The sequence below is a fragment of the Garra rufa genome, chromosome 21, assembly GCF_049309525.1.
Source record: "Garra rufa chromosome 21, GarRuf1.0, whole genome shotgun sequence".
Lineage (NCBI taxonomy): Eukaryota > Metazoa > Chordata > Actinopteri > Cypriniformes > Cyprinidae > Garra > Garra rufa.
This window is the reverse complement of record NC_133381.1, coordinates 31,846,963-31,863,065: the sequence shown is the minus strand read 5'-3', so window position 1 is coordinate 31,863,065 and position 16,103 is coordinate 31,846,963. Positions and strand designations below refer to the sequence as shown.

At 36.9% G+C, this 16,103-nt stretch overlaps 1 protein-coding gene across 2 annotated transcripts in view; it reads left to right on the top strand.

Annotated features, from left to right (window-relative positions):
* Positions 1 to 832: 832 nt before the first annotated feature.
* The window catches only part of eprs1 (glutamyl-prolyl-tRNA synthetase 1), a 30,845-nt gene continuing 15,574 nt past the window's right edge, over positions 833 to 16,103 (top strand). Inside the window, exons 1-13 of one of the 2 annotated variants that reach the window (XM_073826960.1) lie at positions 833 to 972; positions 4,093 to 4,177; positions 4,684 to 4,783; positions 4,883 to 5,039; positions 6,630 to 6,763; positions 6,972 to 7,072; positions 7,442 to 7,568; positions 9,912 to 10,104; positions 10,197 to 10,368; positions 10,461 to 10,694; positions 10,789 to 10,873; positions 11,815 to 11,874; positions 13,934 to 13,954. In XM_073826960.1, the coding sequence (XP_073683061.1) occupies positions 930 to 972; positions 4,093 to 4,177; positions 4,684 to 4,783; positions 4,883 to 5,039; positions 6,630 to 6,763; positions 6,972 to 7,072; positions 7,442 to 7,568; positions 9,912 to 10,104; positions 10,197 to 10,368; positions 10,461 to 10,694; positions 10,789 to 10,873; positions 11,815 to 11,874; positions 13,934 to 13,954 (1,512 nt within the window). In that variant the 5' untranslated portion in view covers positions 833 to 929. The remainder of the gene's footprint in view (positions 973 to 4,092; positions 4,178 to 4,683; positions 4,784 to 4,882; positions 5,040 to 6,629; positions 6,764 to 6,971; positions 7,073 to 7,441; positions 7,569 to 9,911; positions 10,105 to 10,196; positions 10,369 to 10,460; positions 10,695 to 10,788; positions 10,874 to 11,814; positions 11,875 to 13,933; positions 13,955 to 16,103) is intronic. The other variant, XM_073826961.1, reaches the window with a different exon arrangement.

Below are 16,103 nucleotides of genomic sequence, written 5' to 3'. Positions count from 1 at the left end.
ATTTTCAGCCGATTTTAGAACACATTTTTTTCTTCATTTGTTATGCGTCTCCTAGCAACACAAAACTTTGATGCTTAGTAACAGCCACTACGTGGCGCTTCGGTAGAGCGGCCTCCATTTTAGAAGACATAATAGTTTTTTTCCCCAAGTCAAGAAAGATTGTGTGTGTGTGTGTGTGAGTGAATCAAATTATAATGCAGTTTTCATATATATTACATTTGCTAAAAGGTTAAATAAAGCTGCACAATCCAGTGCCTAAAAAGTAAAAGTAAAATCAAATTAATAGTTTAGCCGACATGTACACTTCACTAGTTTAATTGTCACTAGAAGGCTGCGCAAATTTATAAAGACCTAGAGCAAAAATATTTACTTTATTCCAAAACATCTTTACATAAAAATATATGTCCACTATCTTTCGATGCATTTTGAAGTCTTATAGCGCCTCCTTTAGGAAGCATAGTGAGTTACATTAATATTTTGCAGTGTATCACACAGGGCTACAGCACGTTTATTCTCATAAGTGCAAATTTGTATATATATCACAATTGTAATTGCTCTATCATATTTACAAATATAAGATTATTTTACATTTAATTTAATAGACTTAAAAAATTACAACGTCAGTCATTATTTACTGTCATTACGTATTCCCCATATAATAAACACGAAAGGTGATTGAAAGGTTGTACAGAACGTTACCCTTTAATGTTACTATTGCCATATTGTTTTTATTTTATCTACATTACGGAGCACACAACAACACGGCATACGAAAAATAACCGGAACTATTGTGTCAGGGTTCAGTGTTTCCCGGGTCATTCTAGTGCTGCGCTCTCACGGCAGGCGGCGCTGAGCAGCTTTGTAGCTTGTGAAGTAGTTTGATGCTGGAAGTGTGACAGGGCCATTACGAGCAGACCCGGAGGAACGACATGGCACTAAACTTGACTATCAACAGTAGCAACCCACCTCTGGGTAAGTACACATGCGATGTGTTGCATATACTCCAAGCCACAATGCATTTTGCAGCTGAGTTCGCACATCGGCTCAATGAACTGACACGCAGAGTATCCTCGTGCCATCGTGGCATATCTATAATTATCTGTTTGTATTCCCCACCGTTTGATTGACTTCAGTTGCTTTAATAGTTAATAGATTAAAAGCAAGAACAATGCCAGTAGTGGTAGTTTGGTAACGTTACTGCTGTAGTAAACATGAATTAGAATAGAGTTTTCGTAAATATAAAGGAGTTTTAAAGGTTTGCGGTTATGTTAGAGGAAAAACGAAGGATGTGTTTGAACTCCTTTATTTTATGTTGATTTTAGAGGCGTTCCACAATGTATTTAAGATGTAAAAATATTATTATAGATGCTGAATGACATTTATTGTTGGTCACATGAATTGAAGTGCGCCATCCAGTGCTGGGAAAGCAGTGTCACTGGCTGATGCAAGTCATTTGAAAGATCTGTCTGAGTCTGTTTACTCCACACCTGTCAGGGTTGTGCAACTCGTTTTGTCAGAAATCTTTGTTCGCATGTGTGTGTGTGATCGTTTAAAATAAGAAATGAAGTAGTTTGATTTTGCTAACCAGTGGGAACACGGTAAACCAAAACCAAAATGGGTGTGACTGGTTTTATGCACTAATTGAGTGTCTCAGAATTTTGTGGTCAAATGTTAATTGTCAATCCTGTTTTTTATTATAAATGAAATTTTGAGAATTGCATCCATACATTAAGTAGAAAATGGCCATGTATGTAAAATCCGTGTGGAGGTATCTCAATACACTAAATTTTATGAATATTTTAATTATTGCTATAAATAGTGTTTATTATTAATTGTGTCCAATGCAGTAAATCAATATAATGCTATTGTAAAGTGTTTTTATTCTGTTGTATTATAGGATAATATTAATTCATTCATGTTTATTCTGAGACAAGTAGAGACCAAGTACGAACATTTAATGTTAGATATATTGTATTTAATTATATTAAATTCAAAATAAACATTAATGCAAAGCTGTAAGCATGTGGAAAACACACATCTCTCTCTCTCTCTCTCTCTCTCTCTCTCATATATATATATATATACACACACACACATATATATACACATATATATATATATACAGGGGTTGGACAATGAAACTGAAACACCTGGTTTTAGATCACAATAATTTATTGGTATGGTGTAGGGCCTCCTTTTGCGGCCAATACAGATTTAATTCGTCTTGGGAATGACAGATACAAGTCCTGAACAGTGGCCAGAGGAATTTTAAACCATTCCTCTTGCAGAATAGTGGCCAGGTCACTACGTGATGCTGGTGGAGGAAAACGTTTCCTGACTCGCTCCTCCAAAACACCCCAAAGTGGCTCAATAATATTTAGATCTGGTGACTGTGCAGGCCATGGAAGATGTTCAACTTCACTTTCATAGTCATTAAACCACTCTGTCTCCAGTCTTGCTGTGTGTATTGGTGCATTATCATCCTGATACACGGCACTGCCTTCAGGATACAATGTTTGAACCATTGGGTGCACATGGTCCTCCAGAATAGTTCGGTAGTCCTTGGCAGTGACGCGCCCATCTAGCACAAGTATTGGGCCTAGAGAATGCCATGATATTGCAGCCCAAACCATCACTGATCCACCCCCATGCTTCACTCTGGGCATGCAACAGTCTGGGTGGTACGCTTCTTTGGGGCTTCTCCACACCGTAACTCTCCCAGATGTGGGAAAGACAGTGAAGGTGGACTCATCAGAGAACAATACATGTTTCACATTGTCCACAGTCCAAGATTTTTGCTGCTGGCACCATTGAAACCGACGTTTGGCATTGGCACGAGTGACCAAAGGTTTGGCTATAGCAGCCCGGCCATGTATATTGACCCTGTGGAGCTCCCGACGAACAGTTTTGGTGGAAACAGGAGAGCTGAGGTGCACATTTAATTGTGCAGTGAGTTGGGCAGCTGTGGTTTTATGTTTTTTGGACACAATCCGGGTTAGCACCCGGACATCCCTCTCAGACAGCTTCCTCTTGCGTCCACAGTTACTCCTGTTGGATGTGGTTCGTCCTTCTTTGTTGTATGCTGACATTACCCTGGATACCGTGGCTCTTGAAACATCACAAAGACTTGCTGTCTTGGTCACAGATGCACCAGCGAGACGAGCACCAACAATTTGTCCTCTCTTGAATTCTGATGTGTCACCCATAATGTTGTGTGCATTGCAATATTTTAAGCTAAACTGTGCTATTACTCTGCTAATTAAACCTTCACACTCTGCTCTGACTGGTGGAATGTGCAGTCAATGAAGATTGGCCACCAGGCTGATCAAATTTGTCCATGAACCCTCCAACACTAAACTGGCCAGTGTTTCAGTTTCATTGTCCAACCCCTGTATATATATATATATAATTTTTTTTTTTTTTTTTTTAAACAACTTAAATGCTAGAGTAAAAAATAAATTTAAATAAATAGCTTAAAACCTTATAAATAGTTCATAATTGTGACTCTTAGCACAAGTATCATGTACGTAATATGTCTTTACAAGGGAAAATGCACAATTGTGAAAATATAGATTATTGTTTTTATTTTAATTGACATATCTTACAAATAAAATGTTCATAAAGCTTTCTTTACTACATAATGTACTACATAACCCACATAAATTGTTTGCAAAGTAAATAATATGCATAGAATCTAGATGGACCAGTTTGATCTATGTTTTTGTTTTGATGGCATCTCCTAATGTAACCTTATGATGAAAGCACATCTGTTTTGGTTTCATTTGTGGCTCTATGTTTTCTACTCAACCTCGCCCCAATGTTCACAATTTAAAGAATTTGCATGCTATGTTACATTTTGGTTACATCAGTTTAAGAAATATATTGTTGGGATAAATGTTATTTTCCAAAGCATTAGGTCGTTTTAACAGTTTAAGGTTGAAGGTTATTTTTACAGTAGTATATTTTGTATGTATGTGCAGAATAATATGCCGAAACGTATTTTCATTTTAGAGTTGTTTGCATGCTTTTGCATACAGCAGGTATTAGATTTGCATTGACTGTTTTCTCTGTAATTCACCTCTCCGCCTGTAGGGGCGCTGTTGACTGCTGAACATGTGAAGGGCAGTGTCAATCTCTCTGTGAAGGAGGGCAAAGACACCATGCTTCATGTCTCTGAGTGAGTAAAGGGCCTTTATGAGAGTAGAAGTGCATGCTTTATGTATTGTAGTAAAATATATGTGACCCTGGACCACAAAACCAGTAATACTCTAATTTTTTTAAAATTTAAATTTATACATAATAAATAAGCTTTTCATTGATGTATGGTTTGTTAGGATAGAACAATATTTAGTAGAGGACTCTTTGAAAATCTGGAATCTGAGGATGCAAAAAATCTAAATATTGAAAAAATCACCTTTAAAGTTGTCTAAATTAAGTACGTAGCAATGCATATTACTAAACAAGAATTAAGTTTTGATATATTTGCGATGGGAAAATTGGAAAATATTTTCAGGGGACATGATGTTTACTTAATATCCTAATGATTTTTGGCATAAAAGAAAAATCAATTATTTTCACCCATACAATCTACAAATATACACATGCTACTTACGACTGGTTTTGTGGTCCAGAGAGTCACATATTCTGTCTTATTTTCTATTTCTGCTGTTCTGCGTCCTTCAGTCAGGTGCAGTTCAATGACGTGAACTCCATCACACGTTATCTTGCCCGAGTGGCTCCGGCATTGGGACTTTATGGTTCTAACATGATGGAGCAAACTGAGGTTAGATTTGGGAATCATATATATCTTTCACTTGCTCTTAATAGCAAATTACCAATATTTCATTGGTTAATGTTGTTGATCTTGTTCTGATGTTTGCAGGTTGATCACTGGCTGGAGTTCAGTGCTCGTCGTCTCTGTGGTCAGTCAGATCTCTCTTCTGCTCTGGGGGATCTGGATAAAGCTCTGTCACTGAGAACCTTCCTGGTGGGTCGAGGTTTGACCCTGGCTGACCTCTGCGTCTGGGCTGCTCTCAAAGGTCAGTCATTTAAGTTTAGGGCTGCAACTAACGACTATTTTAATAGTCGACTAGTCACCGACTATTGAAACGATTAGTCGACTAATCGGATAATTATTCAATTTTTCTCAAATTTAGCATGAGATTGCTTTAATTATGTGGAAAATTATAGTAAATACAAGAAAGAAGGGGGTACTTCAATGAAAAATGCATATTTTATTGAACTTTGCTGCTGATAGGCCAATTCATACTAAAAGTAAATAAAAATGCCCTGTCTAAAACCATTTAGGCACAATAATCGGTCAGTACAGACATAAATGCATAAATTAAGAAACTCTATAATCTTTTTAAAGGACAGGCACATTTGTTTTATAAGAAAAAATAAATTAAAATCAAGTAAACATTGTCTTCCTGCAAACCAGGGGCAGGCACATCAGCAGCAATAATACCGTAAACAAACATGTATATCCAAAACAAAACGTATTGGCTTCCATGTTATTTAAATCTTACCGAGGCCAGCCAAACTGGTTTCATTTAACTGTCCGACGTGCTTTCTCTTTAAATGTTCGTGCATCACAGAGGTGCTGCCGTGATGCACAAGGACTGCTTTACAAACCATGCAGGTAATCTTTTTATTCGCCGTAGCAGGCTAAAATGCTCCCAAACTTTATGCCTGTTTCACACATACTCAGTCTGCATTGCGTCTACAGTCCGTGTGCGTTACGTATGCGGTGCAGAAGCAGCACGGACTCGTTTTGCGCTCACACAGAACGCGTTTACAGTCCGTACATTGTGAACGTTGTAATCCGTTAACATGGGTGTGGAAAAAAAATACGCACTTTAGACGGAGTATGTGTGAAACGGGCGTGTTTTGGTACGCGCAGCTGCTGCATTCAGTGCATTGGACGCCGCCATTTCTGTATGTTATCGCTCAGCATAGAAGCTAATGCCTATGTGCGACTCTCGGCAGAGAGATGCCTCACTCGGTCAGAGAAAACATGTCTGGCGACAACATCGACAATGAAATTCATTGTCGACTATTTCTATTATCGATTTTTGTCGACAACGTCGACGAATCGTTGCAGCCCTATTTAAGTTACAGTCAAACCAAAATGTATTACATTATCACAGATTGTTTTGCTATAGTTTAGAAAATGGTAATAAAATATGATACCAACTCAGACTTAAACTGTGTCAGAACAAATTAATCTTGGTAAGTACACAATTAGATAATACCAATGTAGTTCAACCAATCACCAAGCAATGCTTAATTTTGTTCAGTCTGTGGTGTAAAAAGATCGCATTAGCAATTAAAGAAAAATCACTTAGGCAGAACATGGCCAGGTTAAAGTGTCTGAATAATTTTGGTCCCACATTTGTATCAGTTTTACTGATTTTTTGGTATAATATGGTCACAATTTACTTTATTTTGCTATCCTCACTTATATAAATGAATTATAGTGTCCTGGACCCACTAGTAAAAAATATATAACAAAGATTATCTTAAGTCTGAATGATTTTTGGTTTGACTGTAAATTAGAATTAAAAAAAATATATATGTTTCTTATATATAAATAGTTTTCAAACATCAATTTGATGCTTGACCCACAGGAAATGGTGAGTCACAAGCCAAGCAAAGCTCTTATCCTCATGTGTGCCGCTGGTTTTCATTCCTGAGCTCTCAGGTGCCATTCAGTTCAGTGGGCAATAAATGGGCCAGCAAGATCTCTTCCATCAAAGCTGCTGTGAGTATCTTACCCACTGTGCTATCCCAGAAAACTGTGGTTGGCTTTCTGATAGACTTTTGCTCTTTTATGTGTTCTTATGGGGAAAAAATTAAAATAAGTCTCAATGTTTACAGTTAAAATTGAAGTTTACCCAATGTTGAACACCTAACATACCTTTAAATATCAATAAAATGTAATGTTCATTTGTCCCAAACTATGTTCTTAGCCTGTGGAGAAGGAAAAAAAGCAGGATTTGGGAAAGTTTGTAGAGCTTCCTGGTGCTGAGATGGGCAAAGTAGTGGTGCGTTTCCCCCCTGAGGCTAGTGGGTAAGTTGTGTTGTTTATACAATGACTGTCTATCACAATATACCAGTTCTGCATTTTTTTTTTTTTATAGAAAGAAGTCTCTTATGCTAAGCAATAGGGGTGGGTGATATACCTGTAGATATGATTAACTGGTGGAAATTGGTAAACCGGTAGAGATTTTTGACTATTGTCTCTATCTCAGATACATGCTCATGTGACACTGCTGTGCTATGTGGTCACAAAAAAGTATTGTTTGCACACATTTTTAAGCTTTGAGGTTTAGCAGAAGGCGAACATTCGGTTCCCGCTCGATGTGAAAGCTCAACTCAACTCAACTTTGAAACTATAGTGTAATTATGTCTTTTATAATTCATCTTTTTAACTACTCAGATACCTGCACATTGGTCATGCTAAGGCAGCTCTACTCAACCAGCACTACCAGCTTAATTTCAAGGGCAAGCTCATCATGCGCTTTGATGACACCAACCCTGAGAAGGAGAAAGAGGACTTTGAGAAGGTATGACATTTTGCCCTCTTTTGCCCATTTCGTCACCTTAGAATTAAAAGGTTCTATCTGCATTCTGAGCACTTTCGAGATATTGAGCTTCAAAGTTTTTGCATTTCATAGACTGTAAATAGAACCTTTTTTGTTTTCTAAAAAAAAAAGGCCCAAAATGTTCACAGCTTACAAAAGAAACATCAAATAATGTAAATAAGTATACATTAATAACACAGAATAAGAATATGTGAATAACTCAATTTTGACAAAAATGTCAGATCAGTGTTTCCCCTACCATTATCTTGGGGGGCTTAGGTTATCTTTCCTATAGAACAGGTCTATACATTGTTTTTTTATTAAACAAACTAAATTGCCTTATGTTATTTATCTTATTTACACAAAGGCATGTCATTTCTGTCTCTACATGGTCGCGCGTTTACAATGTCTCCTCCGCAAAAACACGGAAGGGATCGCGGACTCCATTCATAAAACGGAATTTACTCTGTAGCGCGGAATGCCATGGAATTCGTAGATTTTTGGATTAATAAATCAAAAGTTGGTCTGTCACTTAATTCAAATCGCGATATGGTCTAGTGTCTGTGAAAACTGAAAAGCAAAAAGACCGTTTTAAAGGTGCCATAGAATGGAAAACTGAATTTAGCTTGGCATAGTTAAATAATAACAGTTCAGTACATGGACATGACATAACCATGAGTCTCAAACACCACCATTTCCTCCTCCTTATATAAATCTAGTATTTGCAAAAGACCACCGAAAATAGGTAAATTCCAACACAACAGGACTGTTACGCAACTTCCCCGGGATCGTTAATAGTTACGCCTCCAACATTTGCTTCGCCCAATCTTCGCTAACGTCAGCACATCAGTTAAACAAGGCGAGTCACTCAAAGGACACGGTTAGCTTAATGCTAGCGCTAGCCTGTTACATTGCAATACATAGGTTTCACTTACCACATAAACAGAGAGATGACTGCACTGATGATGGTGAATGATGGAGAAATAACTGCGCTGATGATGGCGAATGATTTACAGATCTTGAGAATCACTGACGAGCAGCTCAACTTGTGTGGTAAGGAAGCACTCTCTCTGCATTATAACGTTACACAGAGCACATGCATTGCAGTAATCAGTACTAAAATGTACGCGACTCAAAACGGCAGATTCAACAAACCACATATTAAAAGCGGCGAGAGCTCCTAATTAGATATATATATATATATATATATATATGTATCCATGTGTGAGCTATAGAGACGAGCAGGTCTGTGAAACAGCCAATCAGAGGCTGTTAATAGCATAGCTCATTAATATTCATGAAGCTTCCAAGTAAGCCAATAACAGAGTATTTCATTCTAGGGACAAATTCTAGGAAATGTAAATGGACCTGTAAAACCATTTCTGGAGATTTTTTGCCCTTTCTTATGCCATATACCTTCTATGTAGATATCAGAGAACAATTTAAAATATTCTCTCAATGCATTCTATGGCACCTTTAATATGAATCCTGCATGTTCCATTTGCCTCTGTATGTATGAATGGCGGAGACGCATTTTTTTTTACTGAAGCACGCGTGACGCTCCCTCTAATTTTTGGACTTTGCATCTAACATGAACAGATAAACTCAATCTCCAAAGCTGCTGTGAGTGTCACTTTTACCGTTTCATTTGAGAAAACTAGCATCATATTATACTGTACACACAGAAACTTCACGGCAACCTGTCAAAATAAAAGTACGGTTTAACATGTAACAAAAATATTAGTCTTGTATTACTTTTGTACAGTATAATGTAGGTGTTTATATATTCCTATATAAATAATTTACATAAAACAGTATGTGATAAAAAATAAATATTACAACAAGATTAACCACTTAATTGTAGAAAAAAAATACTACAATTATTATTTAAACATTTTAAACTGAATATAGTTTTTCTTCCATGTATTGATTTTAACAGTAAACCTCTGTTTGCCAAAAATGAAAAGGGTTTATTTTTCATTTGATTAAAAATAAATAAATGTTAATGCTTTCATTTGATTATCAGAAAAATTAAAACACATAAGAATTAAAAAAAAAAAAAAAGCAAAAGATTGTAGAGCCCTATTGTTCAAAATAGAGAGTTTTGGACTTAATTTTTTAATGAAATAAATGTTTCGTTATTACACAAAGTAGGCTAAAGTACCGGGAAAAAAAGTAACGTTGGCTACCGGCACCACCCAAAGCTGGAAACCTAGGGGAAACACTGCAGATAGAACCTCATAATTCTAAGGTGACGATTTGTCCATTTTGCCCTAAAAAAGTTTTGAAGACTCATTTGGCTATGCTAACACCTTTTTGCTACAGGTCATCTTGGAGGATGTAGCCATGCTGCAGATCAAACCAGACCAGTTCACCTACACAAGCGATCACTTCCCCACCATCCTGCGCATGGGAGAGAAACTTCTGCAGGAGGGCAAGGCCTACATAGATGACACTCCTCCAGACGTCATGAAACAAGAAAGAGAGCAAAGGGCTGAGTCTCGCAACCGCAGCAACAGTGAGCATCACCCGTACTGATCTTATTATTTGTCTACATCAAAGGTAAAGTGATTTGAGCTGTTGTACTGAACACGTTGTTTATCTCCGCAGCTGTGGAGAAGAACATGCAGATGTGGGAGGAGATGAAGAAAGGCACTGAACTTGGCCAGACCTGCTGCATGAGAGCAAAGATCGACATGAATTCCAACAACGGCTGCTTGCGTGACCCCACACTTTTCCGCTGCAAGAACGCTGCTCATCCTCGCACCGGCAACACTTACAAGTGAGTGAACGTCACACGTGCAGCATGTTACTGAATGTTGCCTTTGCAGCGGCTTTTAACTGATGTTTATCTTTTTTCCTTGATCCGTCCAGAGTGTATCCCACATATGACTTTGCGTGCCCCATTGTGGACAGTGTTGAGGGGGTAACGCATGCCTTACGTACCACTGAGTATCACGACAGAGACGAGCAGTTCTACTGGGTAATAGATGCCCTTGGTTTGCGTAAACCGTACATCTGGGAGTACGCCAGACTCAATCTTAACAACACTGTGCTCTCCAAGAGGAAGCTCACCTGGTTTGTCGACCAGGGCTATGTGGATGGCTGGTGTGTATCACTCTGATTTTCTTGACTTTATTGAAAAAAGCTCTTTTGGATTGCATGGTTAAACTTCTCTCTTCTAATTTTTTCGTTCTTGCAGGGATGACCCTCGTTTCCCCACAGTCAGAGGTGTGCTGCGTAGAGGAATGACTGTCGAGGGGCTAAAACAATTTATTGCTGCTCAGGTATGTGTTTTTCTCACAATTAGAATGACTTTTGGGAAATAATTTAAAAGCGTTAAACCATAAGGTTGTTTGTTACAGTGATTTTACTATAGAAGGGCCTGTTCTTTGGCAGCTGTTTAACTAGTTTAATTAATAAATTGATTAATATATTAATCAGTATGTCAGATTTTTTTATTAAAATATGCAAAAACCACTAGAACAGTGCTTTAAAGCCAAACGGATTTATTGGAGCCCCTTCAGCTCCATGCTCTTTCTCTCTCTCCGGGCATACGCTGGCGCCAAGTTTCAGAGCTGCAGATGACGTGGTTATTTTAACAACAACAGAAACATGAAGAGCAGCAAAATTATAGATTACTTTTTTTTTGATCTACAAAAAAAAAAATCATAGATCATATATTTTGTCTATAGCCTATAAAACAGCTTCATAAATAGGAAGATTTCAATATGTGAGGTTTCTGAATGGGATTTTTTTTTTTAGCCAGCCACTTGAGACTTGACTGGACTTGTGACCAAAGACTGCAGTCTTGACTCAAATTCCAGCAACAAAGACTTCAGACTTGACTCGGACTCTAAGTTAAATACTTGTGAACATCTCTGTTCCATACTCAAACACAGCGCCATCAAACTACGCCTTTGTTTCTTTGTTTGTTTTAAATATGCTTCCTCTAGCGCAGGGGTGTCAAACTCAGTTCCTGGAAGTCTGCAGCCCTGCAGAGTTTTGTTCCAACCCTGCTCCAACACACATACTATGCAGTTTTCAATTAACCATGAAGGACTTGATTAGTTGAATCAGGTGTGTTCAGTTAGGGTTGCATCTAAACTCTGCAGGACTCCAGGAATTGAGTTTCATGTGGAGTCTTTGCACATCAGATTTGTTTATTTAATTAAACTCAATTTGATTCATGTTCTTTTTCATTTTTTGTTCATTCGCTCTGTTACAGGGAGGCTCGAGATCTGTAGTCAATATGGAGTGGGACAAGATCTGGGCATTCAACAAGAAGGTAAATATTTAAACCTTGCCAGGGTTCATCATGGCTGCACCTGATCTCCAGCTGGTCCTTGTCATCCCATTCATTCACTAGTTTAAAAACCTTAAAATAAACAGCTGGTTAACATCTCTGCACTCTGCCAGTGATATTCTGTTAAGCCAAAATTTTACTTTGAAACTAATTTTTTAAGACTTTAGCCTCTAAGCTCATCAGACCCTCAGTCTTTCCCATTTACATTTGCACGTCTCCCTCTTTCCCACTGTTCTCATTCCTCTCTGACTAACTTACCTAAATGCGCTTGCATTTAATTGTTGTTTTCAAAGTCAGAAAAAATGCATATATTTTTGTTATTTTTTTAACAAGAACCACTGTTGCTGTGTTGCTTTTAATTGCTCTTTCGTGTTTATTCAAGTCATATAACCATCATCTTTCAAAAGCTGCACACGTTTGTCATTCTGCATCTGACAGTGATCATCTACACTACATTACTTGTGTCAAGCATGTCTGGAGCTCTTTGGCACTCTACTCATTATTGCAAGCTTCAGCCTTCTTTTTTTTGGTTTGGCACCATTCATTTTCTCATCCATTTCTTTAATGAAATAGTTCTTCCAAAAAATAATTATTTCATCATTTACATACATTTTTCGTTTTTGGATGAGTGGTTCATTTGAAGAGAGAGTTCACCCAAAAAAATGATCATAAACCCCAAAAAAGTGTCATTCCAAACCTAACCCCAAGACTTCTGGTTCTGTTTATTTTTGAAAAACAGATGATGTTTTTGCACATTCCACTTTTATGTAGACATGTAAAAATAATCCATATGAACCAAGCAGTTTAGTCTAGAAACAATGACTTTGTCATAATTAGATTTATTTAGGTTTTAGGTACTTTTGTTCTCATAGACACACACTGTAAAAAAAAAAAAAAAAAAAAAAAAATTCGTGGTAAAACACTTGCAGCTGTGCTTGCCAGTATTTGCAACAAATACGGTAGCAAAATTTTAGGTTTTACGGATTTTACTTAAAATTACATTTAAATACCGTAATTTCATTAACTGATATAATGATGAAATACCAACCTGTGGAAGTACTAAAATCAGTTTTGTACTTTGTAATACACTGACCCTAATGTACACGGCTGAAAAAACTTGTAACCCAGAAAATTCTGGGAATGTCAGTTTACGGTTATTCACTGTAAATTATGCATTCTTTTTTACTTCCAGATATGGTAAAACTTCCATTGACCATATTTTATTGTCTGTAAGTATGTGCGTTGGTCAGTATTGTTAATTTGTGAATAAATGCCTAATTTGCATCTTTTCATTATGAGGCAGTTGTGTCCTCCAGGAGACTTGGATTAAACTGCTCATTCATATGCATTTCTTTGACAATGTCTCATTGTACTTTTTGAAGATTAAAAGTTTTGGTGGAATGGACTTTCAGTGTAGGTGTATAGAAATAAGGTTTTAAGTCTCAGAGGTAAAGTTGACCCAATAATGAAAATTTTGTCAGTAGTTATTTACCTTCATGTCGTTCCAAACCCGTAAGATCTTTGTTCATATTCGGAGCACAAATTAAGATATTTTTGATGAAATCTAAGTGCTTTCAGACTTTGCATAGACAGTCGACTCTTGGATTTCATCAAAAATATCTTAATTTGTGTTCTGAAGATGAACAAAGGTGTTAAGAGTTGGGAACAAAATGAGGGTAAGTAATTAAAAACATAATTTTCATATTTTTGTTCAGCTGTATCTTTATGGGTTTGGAATGACATGAGGGTTCGTAAATTCTAACATTTTTCATTTTTGGTTGAACTATCCATTTAACACCACCAACCCTTGGTACTAATTTGTCTAAGAGCAGGAATGTTGTTGTTGTTTTTGTAGCCAGGATCTATAAAATTTCTTAATTTGTTCAGAGACATTTTAGCCATTGGTTTATGGTCCTTATGGTCAGAGTGGCCTGATTTGGGTGATTGTGATATCACATTGAAACACTTCCCGTTCTGTCTGTCTCTGAGCTCTGTGTCCCCTGTTCTACATTAAAGTGCATCTCACTCTTCTGTTTACAAGCTGCCAGTTAGCTGTAAAAAGGTACTCCTATTCCTCTTCCTCCTCTTCCTCAAGTTTTCCCTGCTCCCTGCATTGTCTGTTCCCTCCTTCCCTATAACTTTCTGTTCCCTGATCTATGGCTTTAAAAAAAATCCAGATTATTCTGATGGAATAATTATTCTGGCATGGATTCTTTCCTCAAAAATGAAAAATCTCTCTTTATTTAGTCATTCTAAACCTTACGATTTTCTTTATCCGTGGAACATAAATACTTTGCTGTTTCCAGGCTGTCACCTTAACATAAAAAGTTTGACCTTATGGCCTGGTAGACCTGCTATGATTTTAAAGGGGTCATAAACTGCCCTTTTTTATTTTGTACTGTTCTTTGTGGTAAACTTATGTTATCAAGATTTTTGCTTGAATAGGCGTTGCAGATTGTGAACTCGTAAGTAAATGCCCACTGATGATTGGCCCATGATTGGTTAACACTTGTGTATGTTTGACAGTCTACATCTTTCACAGATGGACACTGCTGTGATTTGGGTCAAAAACACATAAATACTCAATCTGTAATTACAAATCAAGCAATAGTGACCACATAATAAAAACAGTTACTCACTTGTGTTACTTGTGTGGTGTGACATTACTGTCAGATCCAGGCATCGTCTTTTAGTTTAAATTTTTCTGAAAATTCTGTCGAATTGTGCCTTGTTTCTAAATGAATCTGCAGTAAAATGAAGTTAACAAAGGACCAAGTTCTGATACAGTTTGGAACTTCATTAAAAATAAAGTTTATCCACTCTTTCCTAACATTGGGATCAGAAGGAAGGCAATGCAAAGACTGTGTTTTTCCATAAATTTGCAATGAACAGCTTCTTGTTGTGTACAGAGCCATCTTTATCATTTGGTTTCTTTGTAGACCTGCATTTGCCTCTCTTGTTATTTACAGTTCATTTACAGTACATTTGCAAATCGGTGGGCGGAGCTAAACAGGCAGTGATTTTCTGTGGAGGCGGTGTTTATTACACCATAAAGTGGCACATTCTACAACCTGTCGTTCTGGCAGATTGGCTTCAATATAAGCTGTTTATAGACTAACAAGAAAGTTTGGAGTTCTGAAACGTACAGGATGTTTTTATAGTACAATGACCTTTTATATGTTGAAAGATCAAGGTAATTTCGATTTCTCCACTCATGACCCCTTTAATAAAAAAAAAAAAAAAAAAAAATATATATATATATATATATATATATATATATATATATATATGAGACCCACTATTAGAATTTTTTTTTTTTCTGGCCAAACAAAACATTAAATATGCTTATTTGAGAAGTACTTGGTGGCTACATGCCATACAAATGTAATAATTATGCATGTGTCAGGGAAAACGGCAAGGAGACTGCATTTTTAATTTTTATTTTAAATGTATTAATAAACTAGCGCTTTGTTTGTTTTTAGTTTATGAGATGAAGTTGGCAACACTAACTTGTCATCATTGCAGTAGTGATTCACCTGTATGTGTATTTCATACAGATTACATAATCTGAGAATATTTGTTTTCTATTTGAATTGGTTCAAGTAGACATTTCACTCTCTATAGATATTTTTCATGTCTGTAACGCAAGTATACACAGAGTTTTGAAGTTTCGCAGTCAAGTTTACAGAGAACGAGATGGCAGAAAGCGTATCGTGTTTGCTTTTTTTATTTTACAAAAGCGCAACGTTTTGTTGTTATTCTGAGTGTACACAAATAAACGTCTTTACAGATTCAAAAGCTGTATTAAGAGCAAGTGGCCGCACCAGCAACTTAATCTGTTATGCCGTTTTTAGCGCACATTTTTCTAGGTTAACATTTTTGAGCTGCCATGTAAAGTTATTACATACATCTTTCAGATAAAAGGCCATATTTGAGGTCAATAAATGGTGAGCGTTTGGATGTCCTTCCCGATGTACTATATTACCACATAGGCCAGCCATTAGCGATCAGTCTATTTAACAATCTGTCTGTCAACAATCTGTCCATCACAGACTGCGTGACTTTGACACTTCCTGTGGATTTCTTTTTCTGTGACTAAGCGACTAATACAATTTTGGTCGACCAAGCCTCTTCTCATCAACTAAAGGTTGGGCAGCCTACTGCCAGCAACTTTTTGATTCTGTAATCCTATATTCAAAAGAAATTTGAAT